Source organism: Pan troglodytes, chromosome 9, assembly GCF_028858775.2.
Source record: "Pan troglodytes isolate AG18354 chromosome 9, NHGRI_mPanTro3-v2.0_pri, whole genome shotgun sequence".
Classification (NCBI taxonomy): Eukaryota; Metazoa; Chordata; class Mammalia; order Primates; family Hominidae; genus Pan; species Pan troglodytes.
In genome coordinates, this window is record NC_072407.2 from 126,567,871 (window position 1) to 126,593,939 (window position 26,069).

Genomic DNA, 26,069 nt, shown 5'->3' on the forward strand with positions numbered 1-26,069 from the left:
CCCGGAAGTTACACGCTGCCGACACCGGGACGTAACTTCCGGGAAGGGCTTACTTGCAAGGCAGACACGGAAGTGCTGGGAGGCGCCGGGAGCCGGTTCGGTTGCGGGTGTCTCTGGCCCTGCGGTCAGCCCTGGGAACGTCCCGGAGAGCTAGATTCCTAGAGGCCCGATTCCGCTAGCCCGGAACAGACAAAGCCAGCGCTCCCGCCCGCTCCCCGACTTAGGATCCGATGCCGGCAGCGTCCTGGGGCCCCCGTAGCGGGGCTGGACCATGAGCCTGCTGGACGGCCTCGCCTCCTCGCCGCGGGCTCCGCTGCAGTCCAGCAAGGCCAGGATGAAAAAGCTCCCGAAGAAGAGCCAGAATGAGAAGTACCGGCTGAAGTACCTGCGGCTGCGCAAAGCGGCCAAGGCCACGGTGTTTGTGAGTCTGACCCACGTTCAGCCGGTCCCCTCCTGGAGACTCCCTCACAAAATCTTTCCCCAAGCTGTTCCCCCTTCCCAGTGTGACAGTATTAATACAGTGTTGGCTTTTCCGTATACGTTACTACTTGTTAGCCTTGTGTTCTTGGACAAATTACGTAATTTCTCTGTGTCCTCATCTGTAAATGAGCTAGTAACTGTCTTGCAGAATAATGAATATTAAATGAGCAAAGAAAAGTGCTTGGTGCGTAAAAGACATACCAATAAATTTTAGTCATCGTTATTACTGCAGGACTCTAGGAAATGTGTTTGATTCTCGAGATACAGCCCTGAGAATTAGGCATTATTTGTAAAATGAGAACACTGAAGCCCAGAGAGATGATTTGCCCAAGGGTACTGTGTCAGAGCCCTGACTCCATCTTAGATAACCCTGATTCCATTTTATGACTTCCAGTACACAGACTATTTTCTGAGCACCTCAAATCCCCATAACTGACCCTTTGCCCAAAGAGGTACATGAAACTCTCAGTAATTTCCCCCCTCTAACCTTTGAGTGTTCCAAGTGTTTCTTCCTTTCTTTTATTGTAGAAGCACTGGATTTATTGAGTGAATAAACTTAATATAGCTTGCCAGCCATAACTTTATATTAGAATAGTTTGGCTTGCCTCAGTGCTTGGAAATAGGGGTGGAGTCCTCAAATGTCCCCCCACATCCAAGTCAACAGTTCATCTCTTCTCTCTACCAAAAGCTTGAACGTCTCTCAGCATTTTTGGAAGCAGAAGGAAAGGTTCAGAAATTAGAATACACGTTCCAAAAACACTTATTCAGCACTTGCTATGTGCATTGCTTGCTATTTGCGCTGGAGAGAAACAAGAAAAGTAGAACTAAGAGAACTTAGCATCTGATTGACTGTTCCCTTTCTTTTATTCCCTATACGTCAAAGGTACCTAAAGCTTGGAATTTATGTTATTTCAAGGATATTGGTTCCATCAAATACATAATGAAGATTTTGTGAAGAAAAAGCGATGTTGTTTTGAACATTGAGAGTTTGAAGTTCCACCTATGGGGGCATTCAGATTCAGAATTCCCTTCAGGATTGGTGCTTGGGAGATAGATTGAGTCATCATTTACAAAAAAAAAAAAGAAAAAAGAAAAAAGATAATACTTGAATTCATATAAGTAGATTGTGAAGTTTAAGAATTTTACACACTAAATTTGATTTTGTTCTGTCCAGTTTTTCTCTGTTTGGGTTAGACTGGCTTTGTAAGTTTTTCAAGAGTTGAGGCACTTGGGAATAGACAGTTTTCATATTTATAGTATTTAATTTAAGCATATAAGGATTTAAGCAGTATGCCTTTTTCTTTGCCAAAGGCTATACTAATTAGGGTGACCATTAATCTTGGCTTGCCCAGGACAGTCCTGGTTCACCGTATTGTTCTGGCATAAGCATTAATAGTACCCCCTTTTCACTCAAAGATGTCCCAGATTGGATAACAAATTACATAGCTATACCCTGTCCATAGTAGAACCTGACTACCTTTATCTATGGATTTATTTATAGTTTGTCACACGGTCGAATAGCTCCTTCTTCTCACTCAGTAATACAAGCTTTTTTGGTTTGAAATATGGATCCTCTTCCCAGCATAATAATGTGATTTTTTATTCATTTTATGTTATTATATTCAAATTTTTACTTAAAGGAAAATGCTGCTATTTGTGATGAAATTGCTCGTCTTGAGGAAAAATTTCTTAAAGCAAAAGAAGAAAGAAGGTGAGCTGGCTTCATTTTGTGTTCAGCATCACCTTTTTGGTGATTGATTTGGTGATTGATAATGGTGTTACTGCTCTGGAGATTTTTTTTCCCAGTGGGATTTATGCGCATCGCACAGCCCCTTGGCCACTTGATCAAGTACAGAGAAACTTACAACCTGAGGCATTGGTTCCTGCACACCCAAGTTATGTTGGGCCATGGTGATGAGACAGCTCCTCTACTCATCTTTCTGAAAAAGCCATCTTGCCACATCTAATAAATAATCTTATTAAGATTATTTAATCTTATGGCCCAATTATAAAAGCCAAGTGATAAAAGCAACTGCCTCTCGTTCTACAAATATTTATTCTGTACGTACTATTCTGTGCAAAGCACAATGGGTATATATACATGTGTAAATAATGTGCCTTTCAGAAGCCTAACACCGTCCAACATCAAGGTAGAGGAACCGTCCAGATGCAAGAGATAAGCTACAGTTCTTATCCTTGGCCTCTTGAAGTATTGATTATCCTCCAGGGCTTTATGGTTCATAGGGTCTAATAAGAACCTTTCTTTTATGAGTATAGTAATCTTTGTATATAATTCTGGCTTTTCCCAGTACTTGAGTAAAATACTGAATTGAGACAATACAGAAGTTCATTTCTCTGCTCCTTTCCTTCCTGATCTCAGGTACTTGCTAAAGAAGCTCCTCCAGCTTCAGGCTCTAACTGAAGGGGAAGTACAGGCTGCAGCTCCTTCCCACAGTTCCAGTTTGCCCCTGACTTATGGTGTGGCCAGCTCTGTGGGAACTATACAGGGAGCTGGGCCTATTTCAGGGCCCAGCACTGGGGCTGAGGAACCATTTGGGAAGAAAACTAAGAAGGAGAAAAAAGAAAAAGGCAAAGAGAACAACAAACTGGAAGGTACTTTGGGGAGATGATATCAGTTGCCCCAGTGACTCACCTACTAATGACAGTTAGACCTGGTACTAACTGACAGACACACACAGCTGCAGATATACTTAGAGTCTCATCTGGTTCTTAAGGAGCCCTAGGAGCCCTTGAGAAAACAAATGTCAAATGTATTAGAGCCACTTTGGGTGGAGAAATTCTAGCTAGACTTCGTTAAATGCAAGGGGAGCAGACTGAGACTTCCCCCTTCCCCCAACTCTCTGGGTTGCATTCCATTTAGTCTTTCCTAGAGGCAGGGAAATGGGCTAGGTGGCCTTTGGAGCACACTGCTGGCTTGGTAAATTTCTGATCTTACAGATGAAATAAGAGGCCTTAAAAAGTATAAGGCCTTTGGCTCCTAAGCACTAATCTGGGCAGGTTAGAAAGCTACTCAGGGCTTTGGGCGAAAGCCCCATATGCCCATTCAGTAAGTATATAAAACCAGGATTGGCTTATTGCCCTTACCATTCACGTGCAAATTTATCCCTTCCCTTCAACATTGGAAGGGGCCTAAAGTGGGTGACCCCAGATTTGCGTTTCAGTTCTGAAGAAAACATGCAAGAAAAAGAAAATGGAGGGAGGTGCTCGCAAGCTGGTTCAGCCCATTGCCCTGGATCCCTCAGGACGGCCTGTGTTCCCCATCGGACTAGGGGGTCTAACAGTATATAGCCTGGGGGAGGTGAGTGAGACCAGCGATATATAGAGAGGAGAATCAGGGAAATACGGGAATGGGGTTGAGCCTTCCCTCCCTGTTCCCATTAGCAGCAGCCCCTTGCTGATCCATACCAACCCCAGAATATCTCCAGTCCCTGCAAAACCAGGTCAGTGTTGTCTGCTACACAGCCTACTCTCTGTCTTTGTGTGATTTGTCACTCTTTGCAGCCCCAAAGTGGTTCTAAAGGCTACCACAGGAAACTGGACTTCTAAATACTTCAGTGACCTCAATCCCAGGTTGGGGGAATGTTTTTTATAGATCATCACCGACCGACCTGGCTTTCATGATGAGAGTGCCATCTACCCCGTGGGCTATTGCAGTACTCGAATATATGCCAGCATGAAGTGCCCAGACCAGAAGTGTCTATATACCTGTCAGATCAAGGATGGTGGTGTGCAGCCTCAGGTACCCCCTCTAATAATAACCACTGTTTGTCTTTAGAACCTTCTCTGTGCCAGGATATGTATTACCTGTTCTGATACCTTACGAGGTAGATATGTATAATCACCATTTGGGTAATCCCAAGATGCAGAAAAGTGGCTGGCCCTAAGTCACACCTCTGCTAATAAGTGGTTGAGTTTGGATGTGAATCTATTATCTGTCTCATTCTCAAACTGATGCTCTTTTCTCTTGAACCATGCTACTTCAACTGCTGACTTTGTGACTATGTGAGGCTCGATCAAGCCTACTTATGTGAGGTACAGGCCAAAATAGAGGGAAGATTAGTTTGATACACTGCCATTTCAAGTTGGACCAAGATGGAGTTAGCAAAGAAATTGCATATTAGTTTCTGGCTGCAAATACTCTTAAGGACCTGAGAGTCTTAAATCCTAGTCTTACTAAATACCTTTTTTCATCCTTCTCAGTGCTAAGATTTGAGACAGTACATTTTCCCCAACCATCATCTCCTGATTGTTACGGAAAAACAAAAAAATAGACCATTTTCGGAGTTCAAAGCTTCACTGAGGAAGTTACAGACCACTAGAAAGTAAGGTAGAAGGAAGTAGAGGCAAGGTAAGGAACCTTTGAGCAGAAGCTGGGGGAACCCTGAGACAGCTTGACTTCTTATAGATAATATTGCATCACGCCTATCAGAACATTGTTAGGCATAGTTGAGAGTTTACGTGATCTCAATTATGCAATAGTTTCTTTAGAAAGACTCATTATTGTAACAGTATACCATATTTATAATACATCTTTAAATGCAATGCAAATCTAATCAAAATCCTAGTAGAAATTGAAAAGCCGATTCTTAATTTTCTCTGAAAAACAAAATGCTAGAACATTTTTGAAAAAGAAGAATCTGTGGAGTTTTTAATTTTCTTTTTTAGGTCATTAACCTAACTGGACATTATTTTTAGGTGTGTGAGCTAGGAATCTAGCTTCAAATTTTGTTCCAACTAACGTCAAGTAGCTGTTATATATATATATATATATATATATATATATATATATACACACACATACACACACACACAGACTAAATATATGTAATTCTTGTATCTCTTTCCAGATGATTCCTTTTTATTGATCTATTTGTCTATACATGTCAATACGACTTTTTATTACTTTAGCTTTATTGAATATTTTATTCTATAAATATGTTAAAGGAAAATGTAAAAGAATTTTTTATAATCTTAGGGTGAGATGAAAAGGCTTTCTTTAGCAAGACATGAAACTTAGAAGCCATAATGGAACATAATAACATATTTAACTATTAAAAATGTAAACTCTTCTGAATGGCAAAAGACACCATGATCAGAGTTAAAACACAAGCAATAAACAGGAAGAAAACGTATGACAAAGGATTAATACCAGATAAAGTGCTCCTGTAGAGTAGGAAAAAGCAATATTAAAAAAAAAAAAACCCACAGGCATTTCACAGAAACAGTGCAGATGGTAAAGTGTGGGCCTCATCAGTAAGTGGGGAAATGCAAATAAAACAAAACTGAGATCTTATTTTGCTCATAGGCACATATCAGAGGGATTAATAATATCCAGTGCTGGCTGGGGTGGAGGAAAACAAGTACACGTTAGTAGGAGTGAAAATTGGTAGTCTTCTGGGAGGGCAACTTGGCAGTATCAACAATTTTAGTATGTGTATCATTTGACCCAGAATATGTCTAGATAGTCTAGTATCTAGACTGCACTAGGTACACATTTGCACCTAGAGAAATGTGCAAATGTGAACAAAGTAACATGTAATAATGTTCATTGTGGCAATATTTGCAATAGCAAGAAATTAGAAATAGCCTAAATACCTATCAATGAGAAAATGGTTAAGTAAAATATATCCACCCTTGTATGTACAGCAATTAGAAGAATGAGGTAGATTTATACATTAGTACTAACAAGGAAGTATCTTCAAGACTAAAGTATAACATTTCTATCTTTAATGCTCTTTACTCAAATAGGGTAAAAATTTCAGTACAAAAAAAGTAATTGAAATTGACATGACAAATACTAAATAGTAGAGCAATCCTGGACTATTTGAAATTAATTACACACAGCAAAATTAGCCGGGCCTGGTGGCGTGCGCCTGTAGTCCCAGCTACTGGGGAGGCTGAGGCAGGAGAATGGCGTGAACCCGGGAGGCGGAGCTTGCAGTGAGCCAAGATCACGCCACTGCACTCCAGCCTGGGCGACAGAGCAAGATTCCATTTCAAAAAAAAAAGAAAAAGAAAAGAAATTAATTGCTCATGGTTTTTTCATTTATTAGCTGAGAAATAAATATAAAACATTAGAATCTTAACCTGGCAAGATATGCCATTGGTTGAAATAAGAAAACCACCATTGATTGAAACCACTCACAAGAGAATTTATTACTGACAAAATTGACAGATCTCTAAAATTTGACACGGTAAATTGAATCCAGTGAAATAATAACCACAGAAGAAAACTAACAGTAGTAGAAACTATACTCAGTAAAAATTGCTTTGACTTTTTTTAGAAATCAGTAGTGCTCAATATCATTCTAAAAAATTATACAGAAAATAAATTAATCCTGTTCAGGATAATTTGACTGAAGTAAACATTGAAGAACTAGAAACTGTTTAAATGAACTTTAAAACTAGTCAAATAATTTAATTGGCTAGATAGAACTTGTTACAGAAATATTTTCCTGGCAAAAAAATCATTGCGCTTTATAGAAAACTGGCCAAATAATTAAATCAGCTAGTTAACTTGTTACATTTGTTACAAAAATATTTTCTTGGCAAAAATTCCTCAGAATTAGTGTAATTTCGATGCAACAGTTTCTTTTTATTGACATAACCAAGATATTTTAACGTTCAAAATGAAAGTAAATACAATGAAATGGCAGTTTGCAGTCAGCCTGTTTCTCCTAGATCTTGTAAAATTGACTTAAAAGATTACATGGAGAGTGATCTCATTTGTTTTTAAAATACCATTTGTATTTGTACTTAAGGATATAAATAAGTGGATTGGAAAGGTACACAACAAATTAAACGCTCACTTTTGGAAAGCTGTCAACCAAGAAGGGTAGAACTGAAACAGTCAGAGGACTTTCTCTAGGTACTTGGATTTGTTTCCATTTTTAGCAGCCCTATAGGAAAGTACGTGTGTCCCTTCTGAAGATGGTATACATCAGCTTCACGTTCCAGAATAAAGAAATATTTACAGAGTAGTATGCCCCCTCTCCTTCCTTCTTGAGGATTGATCTCATTGCTCGTTTGTCTTTCTCAGTTTGAAATTGTTCCTGAAGATGACCCCCAGAATGCCATTGTCAGCTCTTCCGCAGATGCTTGTCATGCAGAACTGCTCAGGACTATAAGCGCTACTATGTAAGTTGACCAAAAGCTTGAAAACAGGCTAAAAGATCACTGTTGGTACAGTGAAACCTTTTCTCTTGCTTTTAATGGGTGGAGATACCTTATTTTATAGAAACCTATCCTGGATCCTCCTGACATTGTGCCAACTAGAGCCTCCACATTATCAAAGTCAGGAAAGCTTATCCTGTTTGTTCATACCACTATTCTGTTCTTAAACCCATCTTCATCTCCCGCTAAGCTCTCAAACTAAAATTATCCCTCTCCTGTTTAGGGGGAAACTAATGCCTAACCTGCTTCCAGCTGGAGCTGACTTTTTTGGATTTTCTCATCCAGCCATCCACAACCTGATCCAGAGCTGTCCAGGAGCTCGAAAATGCATCAAGTAAGTGTGGTCAAATTCATTCCCTTGAGAAAAGCTCAGTGATCATCCGGCCAGGGACTGGCAGTTCCTACTTTGTTCACTGACCTTCTGTGTCCAAAGCCTGCCTGCTTCTCGACCAGTAGGGCTCAGTATTGGCCCCCTTAGCCCGCTGGACAGGTAAGCAAGAGCCAGGACTCCACTGTTCGCTGATTATTACTATTTTCTGTATGTACCATGACAGCAAAAGGGGTGGGAAATCTAGCAGAATAATTTGTCACTAAAGAGGCCTGCTTATTTCTTCTAGGTTTTTGTTAGCAAATATGTGTTTTAGATATATATGGGCTGAATATAAAGAAAAATTACCTGATCCCTTTAGTGATAGGAATGGGTACTTATGTCTAGCAGATAACTCTCAAGGGTGATTTCCCTTGATTCTGCAGTTACCAGTGGGTGAAATTTGATGTGTGCAAACCTGGAGATGGGCAGCTACCTGAGGGGCTGCCGGAGAATGATGCAGCTATGAGCTTTGAAGCCTTTCAGAGACAGATCTTTGATGAAGATCAGAATGATCCCCTTCTGCCAGGTATCTTTAACTTTACCTTTCTGGTTTGAAAATTGACTGTGTTTAGGCTACCTTCCCATCTTCACACATAGCCGAGTACCCTAAATATCTATGCATTGAGTGATAAAAGCTTTCATTGAATCAGCCTTGCGGAGTGCTGAGTCAGAGGGGGAACTGCGGCCTGCATAGCTTCCTAGATTACTCACAGATGTCATGGGGAGCACCTGCGATCATAGTAAGGCAGGGTACCCCAGAAACTAAGGTATCTCATTCTGTAACCTAAGCAAGACTGGAGCAGAACACCAGGGGAAAGTTTACTGTGCAGGGAATAACATTTCAAGTGAAGTCAGTGGGGTCAAGTCAAGGCCTTGGCCCTGCCTGTGTTCCATGAGTTCCTCCCACAAATGAGTGATCAGGGGTTCAGGCTTTGGGGTCATATAGGGAAAACTCTGGGTTAAAAAATGGAATTGAAATTCTCACTCTTTGCCTAATATACTATATAACCCTAGGCAAGTCACTTAATGTTTCAACCAGTTTTCATTGTAAAAGTATCTGTCCTATCTTAACAAAGGCAAAATTGAGCTGACAAATGCAAGGGTGTTAAGGAATTGATTGAAAGGACATGTATGTGTCTGACCAAAACAGTCTGCTCAGACTCCCAAGCAGCAGTGGAACTTAAGGAATTGTTTTCTCCAGGATCCTTGGACCTCCCAGAGCTTCACCCTACAGCCTTTGTGTCTTCTTACCAGCCCATGTACCTGACACATGAACCCTTGGTAGATACTCACCTGCAGCACTTGAAGTCTCCATCACAGGGTAGCCCAATTCAGTCTTCAGATTGAACAAGAAGGGATCAGATGCCACATCATTTTTGTCGTGATTAATTTAACTTAAACTAAAATTTTGGGTATATGGAAGAAGGCAGCAATTGAGAAGTAAAGAAGATATTAACGTATTTCATCATGGAGGGTCCTGTGGTGATGGTTTTCCCTGGGAAAACCTTCAGCTGCTTTATTTTTAGTAATAAATTTCTCTTTGTCAATTCTGTTTATTTTCATCTTGTAATCGGGATGTAATCTTTTTTGCTTAGCTCTGCCTGAGGTAGAGTAAACTTCAGCCTCTTATAAACAAGAGTGATAGAGAGCTGCAGGCTGCTACAACAAATACCATAGACAGGTTGGTTTATAAATAACATGAATTTATTTCTCACAGTTCTGGATGCTGGGAAGTCCAAGTTCAAGGAGCGCAGATTCAATGTCTGGTGAGGGCCCACTTCCTAGTTCTTAGACAGCTGTCTTCCTGCAGTGTCCTCACGTGGTAGAAGGGGAAGGCAGCTCTCCGGGGTCCCTTTTATAAGATCACTAAGCCCGTTCATGAGAGGTCTGCCCTCATGACCTAATCACCTCCCAAAGGCCCCACCTCCCAATACCATCACATTAGGGGTTAGGATTTAACATGAATTTTGGGGACATATAAACATTAAGTCTGTAGTAGCAGCAGCTGACTAACGAGGGAGATAGGGAGATTCTGACAAACTTCTACTCTTGATTGTGATCCTAATTCAAGGAACATCAAGTCCCAGCCCCTGCAACCCAGGCTGCTGCTTAATTTTCATGTCAGTATCATCAAAATCCAATGTTCTGCTTAAACTCAAGATGGAAAGTCCAGTCCAAGGTACACTGTTCATCTTTTTCTTCACATTTTGCACATCCTTCAAGGGGATCTTTAACCTCTTTAACCCTTTGTATTGCACCTCAGATAATGTGCTTTTTAGCTCAGTACACTGAAACCATATGATAACACAAATTCACATATAATTGGGGGTTAGTGCCATCCTCTATAACAGACTTAGTCCTGTCTTTTCATTAGCCATGTAATAATATAACTCCATGTTCCATGCAACTGGATTTTTGGACCCTGTTAAGGTAGAGGTTTACTCTATCACCTAACACCTCAACACTACCTGTGGGATGCCTTAGTTACCCAGCAGCAGGTTACCAAGGGCTGTCTGGAAAGGGAGGGACAAAAGGACCCAGAAGTAGGAGAATGGGGATGGAGTGGTGAGAATTGAATGGTTAATGCACTGCCATTCATAATTGCCAATTGAGGACAACACAAATGGGATTGGTACTTTATAGTAATAAATCTGACCAGCAGAGGGAGGGATCAGGCAGCAGTGTTTACAGCACACCACACTGGCCACTGTAAACTGAGAAGCTAAGTTAACTGGTATTTTATGATTTTGAGTATAGTCTTTTTATAAGTTGTATACACTTTACAATGTAAAAGAAACAAACTTTGTATAATAGCAAATCGGGAAGGGGACTGCTTAAAATGTTAATGCAGTGTTTTTCTTTTTTTCTCTGCATAAATGGCTTGAGCATACTGGCATTTACACAGAAATGATATATGCTGCTTTTATCATATAACAAATATTTTCCCACTATTACAGCCTGAGTAATACCCGTATTAAAAGAGCCTCATTTTAGAAAGACATTTAAAATTTTTGGAACATACCACATGTAGAAAGGTTGAACTGGTTTTTCAGCTATAATGCATATACAACTATAGTGTGTACGTATACCACATATACATATACTTGTATGAAGATATGTGTAAAATGTTTTTACTATGGATCATGGATTTAAGAAACTTGAAAAGCCGGGCACGGTGGCTCACGCCTGTAATCCCAGCACTTTGGGAGGCTGAGGCGGGTGGATCAAGAGGTCAGGAGATCGAGACCATCGTGGCTAAGTCGGTCTCTAATAAAAATACAAAAAATTAGCCAGGCGTGGTGGCACGCGCCTGTAGTCCCAGCTACTCGGGAGGCTGAGGCAGGAGAATCGCTTGAACCTGGGAGGCAGAGGTTGCAGTGAGCCGAGACTGCGCCACTGCACTCCAGCCTGGGCAACAGAGCAAAACTCCAACTCAAAAACAAAAACAAAAACACCTTGAAAAACACTGCCTTAGTATACTTAAACTATCTTTTCATCTATCAGATTGTTAAGGATTTTTTTTAAATTTGACAACATCCAGTGTCCATGAGGGTGAGGGCAAAAAAGGACTACCTTGGTGAGAATGTAAGTTGTTTAATCCTTTGGGAGGGTTAAGCTGTAGATATCTAAATTTTAAATATATATTTATCCTCTTCCATGTTAAGAACCCTAAGAAATAACTGGACGAGTGTGGTATGATGTTTGCATGTGATATTCATTACAGTATTATTTTAATAGTAGAAAATTGTTAAAAATCTATATGTCCATTAATAGGAAATTGGTTAAATAAAATGAGGCGTCCACAAACTGAAACACTCTAAATCTATATTCTATTATTTACATAAGAAAATTATTTTGGTAAAGTAAGTCAAAAACACAGATTACAAAATAATATGTACTGTATAAAATCATATAACTCAAGTCAAGTGAATGGTTCAGCAAAATAGTGTTTCTCTGAATGATGAATTTGGGGGTGATTTTTACTTGCTTATACTTTAGTGTCCAAATTTTCTACAGTGACTATAAATTTCATTTTAAAACTAAAAAGTTCTTACATTTGGGGAAATACAGTGAATTCCCACATCATGTTTTAAATTACTCAGCCACTAAAAATAAATGTACATGACTTCATTAACATAGTCATTGCCTAAACCATATTTTTCACACTATGTATTCTAGGTTCCTGGAGGTGAAAGGAAGCTGGACTTAGAGTTCTTGGCTACCTCTGGCTGCCCCCGAATTAGAACAGCCCATGGGGGTATGTGTATTGGGAGTGGAGGAGTGGACGGGTAGATTGACTTTTTCTCAGGCATCAATCTGTTACAAGGTTCATGGTTTCTATGGGGCCAGATGCATGAGAGGTCAAAGCATGGGCAATAGGGGTTAACTGAACGAGTTGAATGCTAGGAAGTCCTCAGGGGAGCCAAAGTTCCTTGTAAAGTGTGTAGATTTTTTGTTTTTTAACTAAATAAAATCTTGGCACTGACAAAGTTATTCCTGCTGTTTGGAGCTACACCAGAACCCCTTGGAACTCTACAGAGGGGTAGAACTAAAGCAAAAACCATCATTCACCCTACAGAGTATTATAAATTTCATTTTCACACAGTAAAAAGTTCCTAAATTGGGGGAAACATAGTGAATTCCACATAATGTTTTAAATTATTCAGCCACTAAAAATAAATTTACATATGATTCCATTAATATATTCACTATCTAAACCATATTTTTTACACTACGTAAAATACATTGTATATGTACAGTGAGTGATGCTTTTTGCTTTAGTTCTCATTTTTCACGTTAAGGGGAGGAAAGCTACCCATAGATAGTATTCTTACTCCTTTTCACATGCTTCAAGGACAGTTTGCAAGCGGATATAAATACATACACATCACTAGTGATTATGCTTTTATTTATTTCCAACTTCTTATAGGTAACATAATTTTCAGACAATGTTAGCTGTTTTTAATCCATCAGTAAACTGCATTAAGAGTCTTAATAAACAAACACTGAAGGCCTCTTTCATATTTGTATCATCTGCATTATTTTTTTATATGCTTGTCATGTGGCTTTACTTTCAGCCTCACTCTTTTCTTCTTCCAAATGGATTATCCTTAAACCTTTTACCTTTAAAGAGCCTGAGATTTATATTTAACTCGAACAACAGTTTGCCTCTGTTGCCCCTATGTTCATGTTTTCCTAAGCCAGAGTTTCCCACGCCTCCTGTTCCTGGCAGCCCAAGTGCCTTCCCTGGGCTACTCCCACCTGGCCCTTGCTTTTCATTCCTTAGGGCAGTCACTTAGCACCTTCCAAAGTGCCTGCACATGTTTCTTACTTCATTTCTTAAACATTCATATTACCACTATTTAGATTGAAGGAACAGAATTGGTTTGGGCTTGAAGAGAATACAAAGAGATCTGTCTTCAATTATCTGATAGTAGTAAAGTTTCACGGGAGAAAGATTTTGGTTCCACATAAGGAAAAACTTGGAAAGTTTTGAATGGAACGTTCATACAGAGATTCAGTAACCACCTGTCAGAAATTCTGTAAAGACGTCTACGGCCATATCACCCTGAACGCGCCCGATCTCGTCTGATCTCGGAAGCTAAGCAGGGTCGGGCCCGGTTAGTACTTGGATGGGAGAAATTTTATAAAGAGCACATGAACACTAGCTGGCCTATGTGGCCTTTAAAATCTCTTCCAATCCTGAGATCCCACAACTCTGGATAAAAAGGGGCAAAAGTATTAGACATTTCACTCCCATTAATATGAGGGAAGTAAATGACATTGAGGTCCAATTTGTCTGTAGTTCAGAATTAGTCCAACACAGACCCTTAGACTAACTAGGGAACAAAAAGCAAGCATTTCAAGTTACCTATAAGCCTGGGCTCATCAGAATATAGAAACACCCATGTGCTAGTTGAAAGCCATTCAATGAGGCTTTCTATTAATTTCCTTTAAAAGCAATGGTTATTATTGAAACTCCTAAATGCTAAAATCTGAAGGACCCATCCTTATAGCTAAGTTCTGATCATACTGAAACAGTCATTTAGCAACATTGCTCTGATGTCCAGGACCCTGGTCTGTAATGAAAGCAATGAAGGGAGGGGCTGGCAGGGCACTACTGGGGTGGTATAGGGGACACTGCTTATATTCACAAGGCCATGTGGTCCAAGCATAGCGGAGAGCAACCACAGTGCCATGACAAGAATCGATCGCCAGGGTCAGGGACTGGGTGGAGACGGTGTTCATAGAAGCTGGAAGCCACTTGCATCGATGGTCAGTGCAACAGGAGATCTAATAAGACAGCCATGAAATACGAATGATTAGGTCAGAAGGGTCTTCCAAGAAACTGGGCACTGCTCTTTCAGACAGAATGGATGGGAGGAAAGGAGACACTCTTCACCAAGGACCTGCTCCTACAGTAAGCAGAACAAACCTGAGCCCACTTTGGATCTAGTCAGCACAGCCACACGTTGATAATACATGTTCATGTGATCAAATAAATAATTTTAATAAATAAAACATTTACTGAGGGAGACAAGGAAGCATGATCACATGAGGCATTTAGGGAAGGCTGCTCCCCTGAACATTCTTTGGGTGATCCCTCTTGCCAAACAGCAAGGCAGACAGGAATTTAAGTGAACAGAGTGGCCCAGCTGCTGCTGCTCCTCTCTGGCACTCCCAGAGCCACTGCAGAATGAAGAAGGGGCATAAGATACGAAGCCTTTCTCAAGCCAGAAGGCAATCCAGAAATGGGAATACAAATTATCCAGACCACTGGCAACTGACTAAAGAGAAGAGCTCAGAATGCAGACGTCTCTCAATTCACCTGGAACCCAGTGTGGAAAGAAGCTAAGTGGGGTAAGTGCCAACCAAGCATCTGAGGCAGGTGGATACCGTAGTTAGGACTTCAGAAATAGCAGCCCTAGACAAACTCCTGTGTAGTTAAAGTTTGCCTTTAATATTCTTTTCTCTTCTCCAATGCATTCTTTTCACACACCCCTTCCCAACCTAAGGCCTCATGATTCCCAAAGTCACTCATTTAAATGTTCCATGTAGGAATGCCTCCATCTCCCACCCTCAAATATCGAAGACTCCTGAATAACCTTTCATCAATGGCCCCAGTTCCACAGCAGAATGACCCCTGCTAGGTATTAAAAGGACTCTCATTATATTGTCACACTAAGTTACAAATACCTAAGAATAAGCCTCTCAAAGGAGAACCTAAACTCAGAAAATGTCAGGATTTAGGAGAGTGTAACAAAAAATACACCCAAGGATGGGGTAAATATTCTGGAGCAAGGATCCTTCAATAGGTAACCTACAAATAAAGCTGCAGGCCCTGCCCTAGCAAAGATGGTTGCTTCGGCAGAGAAAATTTAAAAGGAAATTAAAAATTTTTTAAAGTCCATTTTAATATGGACTTGTTTTCCCTTTCTCAATTGTGCTGTCTGTCAAAAGTGCCTCCAAGCTACTGAATTAACAGCTGTTTATTTGCAGCTCTGAAATAAGCTCAGCCCCCAACCAACCAAGACCCGCCGCATCGTAATAACAAAAGAGATGGCCTCAGTGTGGAGGAAATCTTGACTCCACAACAAAATGAACCCCTGTTTATTCTGCTGTTCTTCTCACCTCAAATATCTTGTTGTCCTTTTTCTGCACCTGGATTTGCTGGTAATATGTGAGATTGAGCAGCCCCTTGTGAGCCAAGAGTTCTATCTTCTCAGGCAGTGGTCCTTCAAAGGTCAAATTCTTCTCACCATAAGCCAGAGCACGGGCCCCCAAATGCAGCCGATAAGCCACAGTCTGTTTATCTCGAGGGTGGATGCTACAGGATAAGGAACAAGTAGAGAACTTTGGGTTTAAGCTCAACAATCACCACATTTTTTTAAAAGGGGGATTATACAAAGCACCCTTTATGAAAGTAAGAATAAAGTTGACTGAACTCTGTGATCAGTGGCTAGTCAGCTCAAGGGAAATGGTGAATGGTAACCATAGATGGGGCTCTGGGCCTTCTATGGGTTGGAAACCTTGAAACAATAGATGACTTGGAAGGAAGGAATAAAGGGCAGGTTGGGAGGAGGGAGGGAGACATGGAAGAAGGAAAGATACCAGAACTAACCTAACAGAGCTAACTCATAAGATTGTTCCTAACCACTAAAAGTCAGGTTTCTTTGGAATCAGCTGATTCATTATTTGGTCCCCTAGAGCTTTTATTCATTTATTCAATAAATCAATCAAGTTCCTCCTATAATCCAGACACTGTGTGTTGGACTCTGTTTCCTATGTGGAATCCCCTCACATCCTACAGTTAGTGTGTGGTGTTCCCTGGGGCTGATCACAGGTATCTCAGTATTCCTCCTGTGAGGCCAGAGGAATGCTGGAATTCCATTTCCTGCTGCCACTGAAGTTAACCGTAGCCTTATGACTTGGTTTGGCCAGTGCAATGTGAGCAGAAATGACTTGTGTGGAAGCACTGAATTGCCAGTGTGACACTTTAAGATGACTATGGAAGCATAGGTCAACTTGGAGCCTCTATTGCTCTGGGTCTATGAATGATTACAGTGAGCAAAGTCTCTGTTGACCTTCTTTTAACAGAGAGAGTGACCAAGAAATAAATTGTTGGTGCATCAGAGAACTGAGATGTTGAGGGTGTTTGCTGTTGTTACTGCAGCACACCCCAGCATACGTGACTCTTAAGTGCCAATCCTCGGTCTAATCGCCCCTCACCGGTGAACATCAGAGTGAAAGACTACAAAGAACATACACTGTTCATGCAAAGCCCAAGAAGCAATCATACCTGCCAAAAGGCGAGTCTCTATCACAGAGATCCATAGCTACAGCCATGAAAGTATTGGGCATCTTTGGGTTGGGGACATAGCCGAAGTCTGCTGTTTGATGCCAACGGATCTGGGGAAATCCATCGTCTGAGCTCTTCTTAGACAAATCTGAAGATAACTAGAAAGCAGAGACATTGCTAATTTTATTGTATCAGAATCCCACACTGGAGTCTTTTTCACTGGCAGACTCTGCTTCTGCTTCTCTCATTGCATTTAAATGCTCATTCAACACGTATTTACTGAGCTTCTTACTGTTGTGGCAGTGTCTCTCCAAAGACAGCTGCAACAGTCCCTCTCATCCCATGTGCCCTCTTGCAGTGCAACTTTGCCACACCTCTCATCAAGCAGCGGGGTCTGTTTCTCTTCCCTTTGAATCTAGGATTTGCTTTGACCCATAGAATGCAGGAGAATTGATGTTGTACAGCTCCTGAGTCTTGGCCTTATGAGGCCTTGCCTTCTGAATTCATTCTCTTGAAACCCTGAGCTGGTCATGTAAACACCGTCCAGTTACCCTGCTGGAGAGATTATGGAGTGAGAGGGGCCTTGGAAATTGAAAGATCATAGAAAGAGAGGCTCTAGTGTTCCAGCAATCACATAAGGGCCAGTCATATGGATTTCTAGGTCCTCCAGTTAAAATTGTAGCCACATAAGCAAGCCTAGCTGGTATCATGTAGGGCAGAAATGAGCCATCCCAGGTGAGCCCTACCTGGCCAACCCAATGAATCATGAGCAAAAAATATGGCTGATGGTTTAAGCCCCTAAGTTTTGGGGTAGCTTGTTACAAAGCAATAGATAACTGATACATCTGTATACAATACAGGGCTAGGCACTGTAGGCAAGCAGAGAAGAATCTGCCCTTGAGCATGTGCTAAATTGCATCAATGACCCCAATTCTTCACTCCTTCCTATATCCACACCCTCTTGCCATGTGGATTTGCAGTTCCTCCCGTTAACAGGACAAGTATGTTTCCCAAACCCTTGATTCTAAGCTCAGCCATGTGGTTTGCTTTGACCAATCAACAGAAGCAGAAAGTATGGTGTGTCACTTCCTAGCCTAAGTGACTCCGCATGGCTCCACTTGCTCATTTGCACTGCTGCTATCGCCATAAGAAGGACGTGCCTGGGCTAGCCTGCTGCTCCCTGGAGAAGGACAAGAGCGCCCCTGCTGACCCACAGAGGTCTGAAAGAGCCCAAAGATCTGCAGCTTAGCCAAATCACCCAAACCCCAGCTCCCCAGACAAGAGCTACCTATATAAGAAAGGCTATTTTAGGCCGGGGGTTTTGAGGTAGTTTGTTACACAGCAGTAGCTAACTGGTACAAGTACTTTACAGCTTTGTTGAGGAGGACAGACCTACACATAAGAAATAAACATAAGGATTGAATGGGTTTATGTTTCATAAACATATAAAATAGTATGGATTAAATGTTAAATGAGTGCCACAGACAGCAAGTACTAAACATTTAGAACAGGCAAAGATTATTATTATAGGAAAACGTGGTCTCAGAATTCATTAAAACAAATGGGCATCAAAAATATGAGAAGTCACTACAGGCAGTACTGCTCACACTTCACATGTTAGAAGCATGTAAGATGCAAAGGTGGGGAGGAGAATGGTCGTTCTGAGAGAGGGGCAATCCAGGTGGACTGGAGGATTTGTGAAGGAAAGGCAAAGTTGGAAAGATAGCAAGGCAAGTGTTTGTATAGTTGATTCTTTTGTATTAAACAATAAAGAACCTCTGTAGAGGTGATAGCTGCACGACATCGTGAATGTGCTAACGTGCTACTGAACTCAATTGCATGTTATATGACTTTCACCTCAATTAAGAAATTACAGAGCCACTGAAATTACTGACATGATCAAAGGACCATTTCAAAAGATTGTTCTAGTGATCATACAAATGGCTCTGGCATAAAAATAAGGCCGGGCATGGTGGCTCATGCTTATAATCCCAGCATTTTGGGAGGCCGAGGTGGGTGGATCACCCGAGGTCAGGAGTTCAAGACCAGCCTGGCCAAAATGATGAAACCCCGTCTCTACTAAAAATACAAAAAATTAGCCGGGAGTGGTTGCAGATGCCTGTAATCCCAGCTACTCGGGAGGCTGAGGCAGGAGAATCACTTGAACCCAGGAGGCGGAGGTTGCAGTGAGCCAAGATTGTGCCACTGCACTCCAGCCTGGGCAAGAGGGCAAGACTCCATCTCAAAAAAAAAAAAAAAAGAAAGAAACCAAAATAAAGGACTTAACGCAGAGAGACAGATTAGTTAAGCAGCTATTATAATATTCTAGACACAAAAACAAAGGTCTAATCTACAGAGATAGTAGTGGAATGGGATGATGAGAAATAATAAAAACTGACAAAACCAGGCAACCAACTGGATATGGAGAACAAGAGGAAGGGTAAAATCCATCATTCAGAAGCCACGGCATCTGAATTAACTGTGTGGCATCTCAGGCATCCAAGTAGCACCAGAATATTTGGGGAATACTATTGTTCCAGAAAGAGCCTGTGAAGGATCCACAGCTCATGTATTATCAGTCAGCTCATGTATTTATTCATGCTTTTAACAAATATTTACTGAGCACCTACTCTGTGTCATGCACTAATACTGGCCTAGGAGATAGAGCAGTGAACAAAACACAAGAATCCCTTCCCATTCTTATACCCTAGTGGAAAGAGAGAATGAATAACAAGATAGATCTGTAAACTACATATCCTATGAGAAAGTGACAAGTGCACTGGAGAAAAATATAATAGGGAAGGAGGAGAGAGTGTCAGAGTTGAATGAAGACTAGAAGGAGATGCGCGAAGAAGCTATGAGGATATCTGGGTATGCTAGGCGGATGACCCACAGGGAGCCGCATCATTATACAATACTCTCCTCTTTGTGGTAGGGGGAACTCGTAACTTGATTCTAACCAATAGGCTATGGCAAAGGTAATGGGATATCACTCCTGTGATTATGTTGTATATGGCAAAAGTGAAGGGATTTTGCAGATGTTACAAGTAACGTCCCCAGTCAGCTGACTTCACATTGATCAAAAGGGAGAGTATCATGGTGAGCCTGACCTAATCAGGTGAGTCCTTTCAAAGAGGGTCTAGAAGCCAGACCCCCTCCCCTGCTGGCCTTCAAGAAGTAAGCTGCCATGAGTTCTACAGCTTCAAGGAGGTGAATTCTGCCGACAACCACATGAACTTGGAGGAGAACTCCAAGCCTCAGATGAGACTCCAGCTCTGTCTGACACCTTCACTTCCACCCTCAGCAGAAGATCCAGCTAAGCCATGCACACCCAGACTTCTCACCCATAGAAACTGAGATAATAAATGTGTGTTGTATTGTTTTAAGCTGCTAAATATGCAGTCATTTCTTACTCGGCAATAGAAAACTAAAACAGCAGGAAAAGAACTTTCCATGAAGCATGGAAAAGAAAATGGCAGGCCCCAGGACGGGAGTATGCCTAGCGTGCTTAAAGAAAAGTAAGGCAGCCAGTGTGGCTGGAGTGGCATATGCAAGGCAGAGAGAATTAGGAGGTGAGGTCGGCGGGTAATGTGGGCAGGGGGCACATCATGTATGGCCTTGCTGACCTCAGCACACGGGGACCCACTGGAGCCTTCCAACCTGACTTACACTTCAAAGAGTCACTTTGATATATTGAGAATATCCTACAGGAAGAGAAAAAAAGGTAGAAGCAGGAAGAAGACCAGTTAGGAGGCAATAATTCAAGGGAGAGATGATGGTGGCTTAGACTAGCGCAGGAGGAGTAAAGGTAGTGAGAAGTGGTCAGATTCTGAATGCAGAGTGAGTTAACAGGATTTGTTTTCATCTAAATGGAAAGTTGATACACTCCTACTCCTGCAAAACACACAGGCTCACAGAGAAAAAAATCTTTACTATTACTATGACACAGGCAGTCCAGCTATTTCTTCCTTCTTTTTCTGATGTTTACATCACCCTGTCCTTTGATTTAGATAGCATCTTATTCTTAGCTCCAGTTCCAGCCAATGAGAGGCATCAACCTATTATCTCTCTTTTACAAACCATGATCTAACTGTAAGTCAAACCACAAACTGGGAAGCAGTCTGGGCCAGCAACAACATTTTTTTTTTGACTCCATTTCAAAATGTCTGACCCCATCAGAGGACTGCATTTTACACAGACTGTTCCACCCAGCCTTATTACTCACAGCCCAGAAAATACCTGACATCATCCCTACGAATGTGGCCAAATGCAACTTTGAATCGAGGATATTTTCTGCTCTCTGAGTTGCTCCAGAAAGATGAGAAAATCATCAGGAGAACACGGAGAGGTTGCAATAATAACAGAAAGGAGCCTTGGATATGATATGGAACCAATAGGCCATTTCCAATTCTCTTATTAAAATTATCTTAGGCAAATCAGTTTTAACATAGGAAATGATAAAAGGTGCCACTGAAGCCTCACAGTAGAATCTCATGAAGACTAGAAAACGGGAATAAAAAATCTATTAAGTCACCCTACTTCTTCCACACCCAGAAGACAAAGTGGAACCATGTGCACCAGCCAGGGTCATAATGAAGATCACAGTAACAACGCCACAGGAAAGAGTCTGTGGTAAAAAAAAAAAAAAACAAAAACAAAACAAAACTAGCCTGAAGCTCAACAGGGAGCAATGCTAATACCAGTCCCTCAAGTGAAGGGAATTTTCTCAAAATGGCAGTTTGCTGAGAATTCTTGCAGCAATTCACTCTTTCATTGACTGCACTATTATATACTCGCCACATGGGGGCACCGGCGTACTCCACACCCACATGAAATTCCTGTTTTCCTCATCTGAGATACAGTGGGGCGCTAATCCATCTCCCACAGTGGCTGGTAGAAATACTGCGGCTAATAAAGGCATAGACCAGCCAAAGAATATAAAGCTGGCCACGCTCACAAATAACATGCTGCAGTTTGTGGTCTGTTCAACTGTTCCTCCAAATCCCTATTTAAAAACCACACTCCTTGGGACTGCAGCCCCTAGCCTCTTGCTGTTTCTCTCTCAGGCTCCAGGTGGCCTTTCTACTAATAAGTCTGGGATACACGTGTCCAGCCCTGGTCTCTCCGTGGAACTCAAATCCTCCATCTCTAGCTGTACTCTAGTCACTGCAACCATCATTTTAAACTTAGCACTTCTATGAAGCCAGTTCCTCTTTCCTTACAGACCAACTGTCCCTCCAGATCTTCTGATTTCTCTCATCAACAATATTCAACACTAACATTATCTGGTATGTTCCCGGCTTTCCATGGATGAACTCATTCAATATTTAAAATAACAAAGAGTTCAGTATCGTGTTCAAAATCATGTGGCTCAGGAAGTGTCAGAGCTAGCATCTGAATGCACTTAGTTTAGCTCAGACTCAGTCTGAACCATGACGCTGTCATGCTGGGTATTTCCCTTTGAAGGGATATGTTTATATTTCCAGACTTCCACTAGTAACCAGCATGTTTTTGTTGGTGATAATAAAGTTAAAACCTGGAGGTTAAGGGACTTTCACTAAACTGTAAGGCATAAGTATAAGAATCAGGTCTTTCTGATTGCTATAGTTCTTTTTTTTTTGAGACGGAGTTTCGCTCTTATTGCCCAGGCTGAGTGCAATGCTCACCACAACCTACGCCTCCTGGGTTCAAGCGATTCTCCTGCCTCAGCCTCCAGAGTAGCTGGGATTACAGGGATGCGCCACCACACTCGACTAATTATGTATTTTTAGTAGAGATGGGGCTTTTCCATGTTGGTCAGGCTGGTCTCAAACTCCCGACCTCAGGTGATCCACCCACCTCGGCCTCCCAGAGTGCTGGGATTACAAGCGTGAGCCACCACGCCCGGCCTGATTGCTATATTTCTAGCACCTCACAAGATTCACAGCATGTAATAAGCATTCAACACATACTTTTGGTTTGAGTTGGCTAAAGTCATACTCAAATCACCATGTGCACAGGCCAAGGGAGAAAAAAGTACTTCCAAAGCCCAAGTGTAGTTTCCACCAACAGGGATGCAGAACTGGTGACAGGAGCTGCTACTTTGAAAACAATGAGCAGAATAATCTTATTTCAAAGTCAGAACAAATGCAGGAAAGAAGAAAGAAAATAATCATAAAGGCATTTTAAGTGAGAAGGTCTATACAAATATTCAAAAGAAGGTACAGTGAAAAGGACAAGGTAGGGGAGTGGGGAGGATGGTGAGAAGGCATCTGTGGGGCGTGCGGAGGTAGGTGTCTGGGACCATGGATGTCCCATTTACACAGTAAAGCCTACTCTGTTGTCATGTTGTAAGATGGGCATTGTTTTTATATCACCTTACTTGTTTGATTTCTTATGTTCTAGAAAAACCAGCACTACCACCCTGCTAAAAAGTGTAGTTCATATGAACATGTGGAGGCTAGGCAATTATGAACTTGGTCAAATATGTTTATTCTTTTTATGCAAGGCTGAAAGCAGAATCTTTCTGACTAGTTATCTCTAATTAAATGTATGGTTTCTCTTGCTATCTTTTTTCATTCACATGTTAAGCCGCTATTTAACGAGTGCCAATCAACTACATACGTACTAGGGATGTTAAGTGTGACCCAGGAAAATGTAGTCATGTAGGCAACCTCATGCAAATAAAAAGGGGAAGTAGAGAGAAAGGGGGCATCTAACCCAGACTCTGGATAGTCACAGAAGGCTTACTAACTAATATGTAGGCTGTCTGGGACCTAAAGGATGATTAAAGTTAACTAGGAAAGTATGGAAGGCAAGGAGCAAGTGCAATGGCCAGGGAGTGAGAGAGCATGGTGGATTCCAGGGAGTGGAAGGGATAACACCAAGTTGGGGAGGGGGTGGGGAAATGGACATTCTCACAGACAGTTGTTAAGAGCATAAATTTATACAAATTCATGAATTTCTTCAGAGAAATCTGGGGACATGTTCAAAGCCTTACGAAGGTGTACCTTTTGACCCAGAAATTTCATTTCTGGGAATTTACCTTAGGGAAATAATCAAGCATATATGCAGTGATTTAGCAACAAGGAAAATAAACATGCCAAAGCTTATTAAAGCAAATCGTTTAAAGCAACCGAAATGCCCAATCTATAGACAGCTAGTTAAATAAACTACAGTGTAACCATATTTCAGGCTCTACAATCATTACAAACTGCATTGAAGATTAATATTTATTGACATGAAAAATCGTTTACTACTTATCTCTAATTGAAATATTACTTTTAGAGAAAAATGCCAGATATAGTACAGATCTATTTCAAAAATAAATGAGCAGAAGACAGCTGCTTATTTTTGGATTGGAAAATTATCAACTTTTTTAGCTTCTTTTTTGCTTATCTTTTTAATATTTCCTCAATGAAACTGTAATGCTTTTTAAATAAGAAATATTACTTATCAACTTTTTTTGCAGATTTAATTGTCCTATCAGTGAACTGAGATGAAGTAAGCCTTACATTCAGTTCTTGACCAGCACGTTATGAGGACAAAAAAGGAAGATGAACTCCAGGAAAGAGATCTAAATAGCACATCCCCACACCAATGCCCATAAACCTCTTCCTCTCAACACAGGAACAGGTGTTGACATGAACAGAGAAGCCTTTACCCACATCATACCTGGACAAGTCCAAATGGGAAGAAACGCTCCGTCTGCCCCTGGGAACCACGGTGGAAAGTTTCACGCCAGTCTTCGATGAGTGCAGGGAATGTGCAATTGTACAGATCCGTGTTATAATTTATATTGGACTCCCCTAAAAACAGTCCAAATTGTAAGGGGAGTTTGGAGTAGACTGCAAAAATGACCACACATTACTCTCCTCCCTCCATCCATGCCCTGAGGTAGTGGTCTTCCCACGGTCTCTCTGGACTGGTCTTTTTCCAGCCAGTGGAGCATCAGCAAATGTGGTACGAACAGAGGCTTGAAAAGTACTTCAGGTTTGGGCTCTGTCCTCTCCTGATGACCCTGGAATCCTGAGACTATTATATAAATAATAAATGAGTCTATACTGGCTTGCTGAAGGATAAGAGGTCACCTCAGAACCATGTTGCAACAGCCCCCAGACAATACATCTAGGGAGAGACCATCCTAGGTCATCCAGCCACCAGACAATCTGCCAGGTGGCCAAAGACACATAAGAGGTCCCAGCAGGAATTAGCTGAAGCAGCCCAGACATAAAAACTACCCTGCTCACCCAAAGAACAGTGAGCTGAATAAAATTATAAAGTTATTGTTGCTTTAAGCCACTACGTTCTAGGGTGCTGTGTTACACAGCAAACGCTATCTGATACAATGGAGAAAGAGTACACTGAACACTTACCCTGGTACCATACTACCCCTTTCAGAGTCATATTGCACAGTGGATGGATCATGGCATTCCAGAGAACAGAGTGCTTACTGGGACCAGTTACAGAATCGTATGGAACGGACCTGAAATCATATGATGCACAAGTGTCACCAGAGAGCCAGTGATTGATCACATAAGGGTCCCTAATTGGTCATCTATCCACTTTCACTTGTGGTAAACTTCTGATGAAAGCAACACAGAATTAAAATTGAATCGAAACTCTTTTTCTTGAAAACGTATGAATATTCTCTGAATTTCACCTCCAGGTTATTCCCAAAATAAGTGTATCAGTCAGCTTTCTATGGTAATTAAAGGTAATTTCTAAGGTAATTAAAGCCACAGGGAAGGAGTGCTTTATTGTTGAGTATCTCACATTGTGGGGGGCCAATAAATTTACTTAACTTTTATTAAATAAACCTTTATTTAATGCACAGACATTTAGGTTGTTTTAAACTTTTTGCTTTTATATGGAATGCCAAGATCATCTTCCTTATAGCTAAGTCATTGCACACATGCTTAACTATATCCATAAGATAAATTCCCAGAAATGAAACTGCTGTGTCAAAGGGCATCTTTTTTAAGGCTCTGAACACGTTCTCAAATTTCTCTGTAGAATATTTATATGAATTTATCCTGTAGCTGCTGCGTGTGAGAAGCCCACTTGCCCACACCCTCGGGATTATCCCTTCCACCCCCAGAGATCTGGTCTAACGCTCACTCCTACTCTACTGCAGGCCATTCTTCCTGTTCCAAAGTTGAATATCTTCACTCCCCCACAGGCAAGCTTTTACCCAAACTATACCCAGAGCTCAAGCCCATCCTCCTCCCACAGGGCTTCCCAGCG

General features: G+C 41.3%; 2 protein-coding genes across 7 annotated transcripts in view; one reads left to right on the forward strand and one right to left on the reverse strand.

The window, feature by feature from the left end:
• Positions 1–17: 17 nt before the first annotated feature.
• Positions 18–13,066, forward strand: TBRG1 (transforming growth factor beta regulator 1). Of its 6 annotated transcripts, XM_009424423.5 has the most exons (11): positions 32–421; positions 2,121–2,191; positions 2,861–3,093; positions 3,663–3,799; positions 4,094–4,240; positions 7,541–7,638; positions 7,898–8,008; positions 8,428–8,570; positions 9,762–9,810; positions 10,116–10,223; positions 12,224–12,534. In XM_009424423.5, the coding sequence occupies exons 1-10, from the start codon at positions 272–274 to the stop codon at positions 10,195–10,197; spliced, it is 1,221 nt and encodes a 406-aa protein (XP_009422698.1). In that variant the 5' UTR covers positions 32–271; the 3' UTR covers positions 10,198–10,223; positions 12,224–12,534. The 6 variants fall into 6 exon arrangements, with proteins under 6 accessions (XP_009422699.1, XP_009422698.1, XP_054518789.1 ...); XM_054662814.2 differs by lacking the exon at positions 10,116–10,223 and having other exon boundaries at positions 12,224–13,066; XM_016922210.4 differs by lacking the exon at positions 9,762–9,810.
• The window catches only part of SIAE (sialic acid acetylesterase), a 37,973-nt gene continuing 24,840 nt past the window's right edge, over positions 12,937–26,069 (reverse strand). The window contains exons 6-10 of the mRNA XM_508836.6: positions 25,199–25,308; positions 24,498–24,631; positions 16,845–17,002; positions 15,677–15,872; positions 12,937–14,338 (exon numbers count right to left, since the gene is read on the reverse strand). Of these exons, the coding sequence (XP_508836.2) occupies positions 14,087–14,338; positions 15,677–15,872; positions 16,845–17,002; positions 24,498–24,631; positions 25,199–25,308 (850 nt within the window). The 3' untranslated portion in view covers positions 12,937–14,086. The remainder of the gene's footprint in view (positions 14,339–15,676; positions 15,873–16,844; positions 17,003–24,497; positions 24,632–25,198; positions 25,309–26,069) is intronic.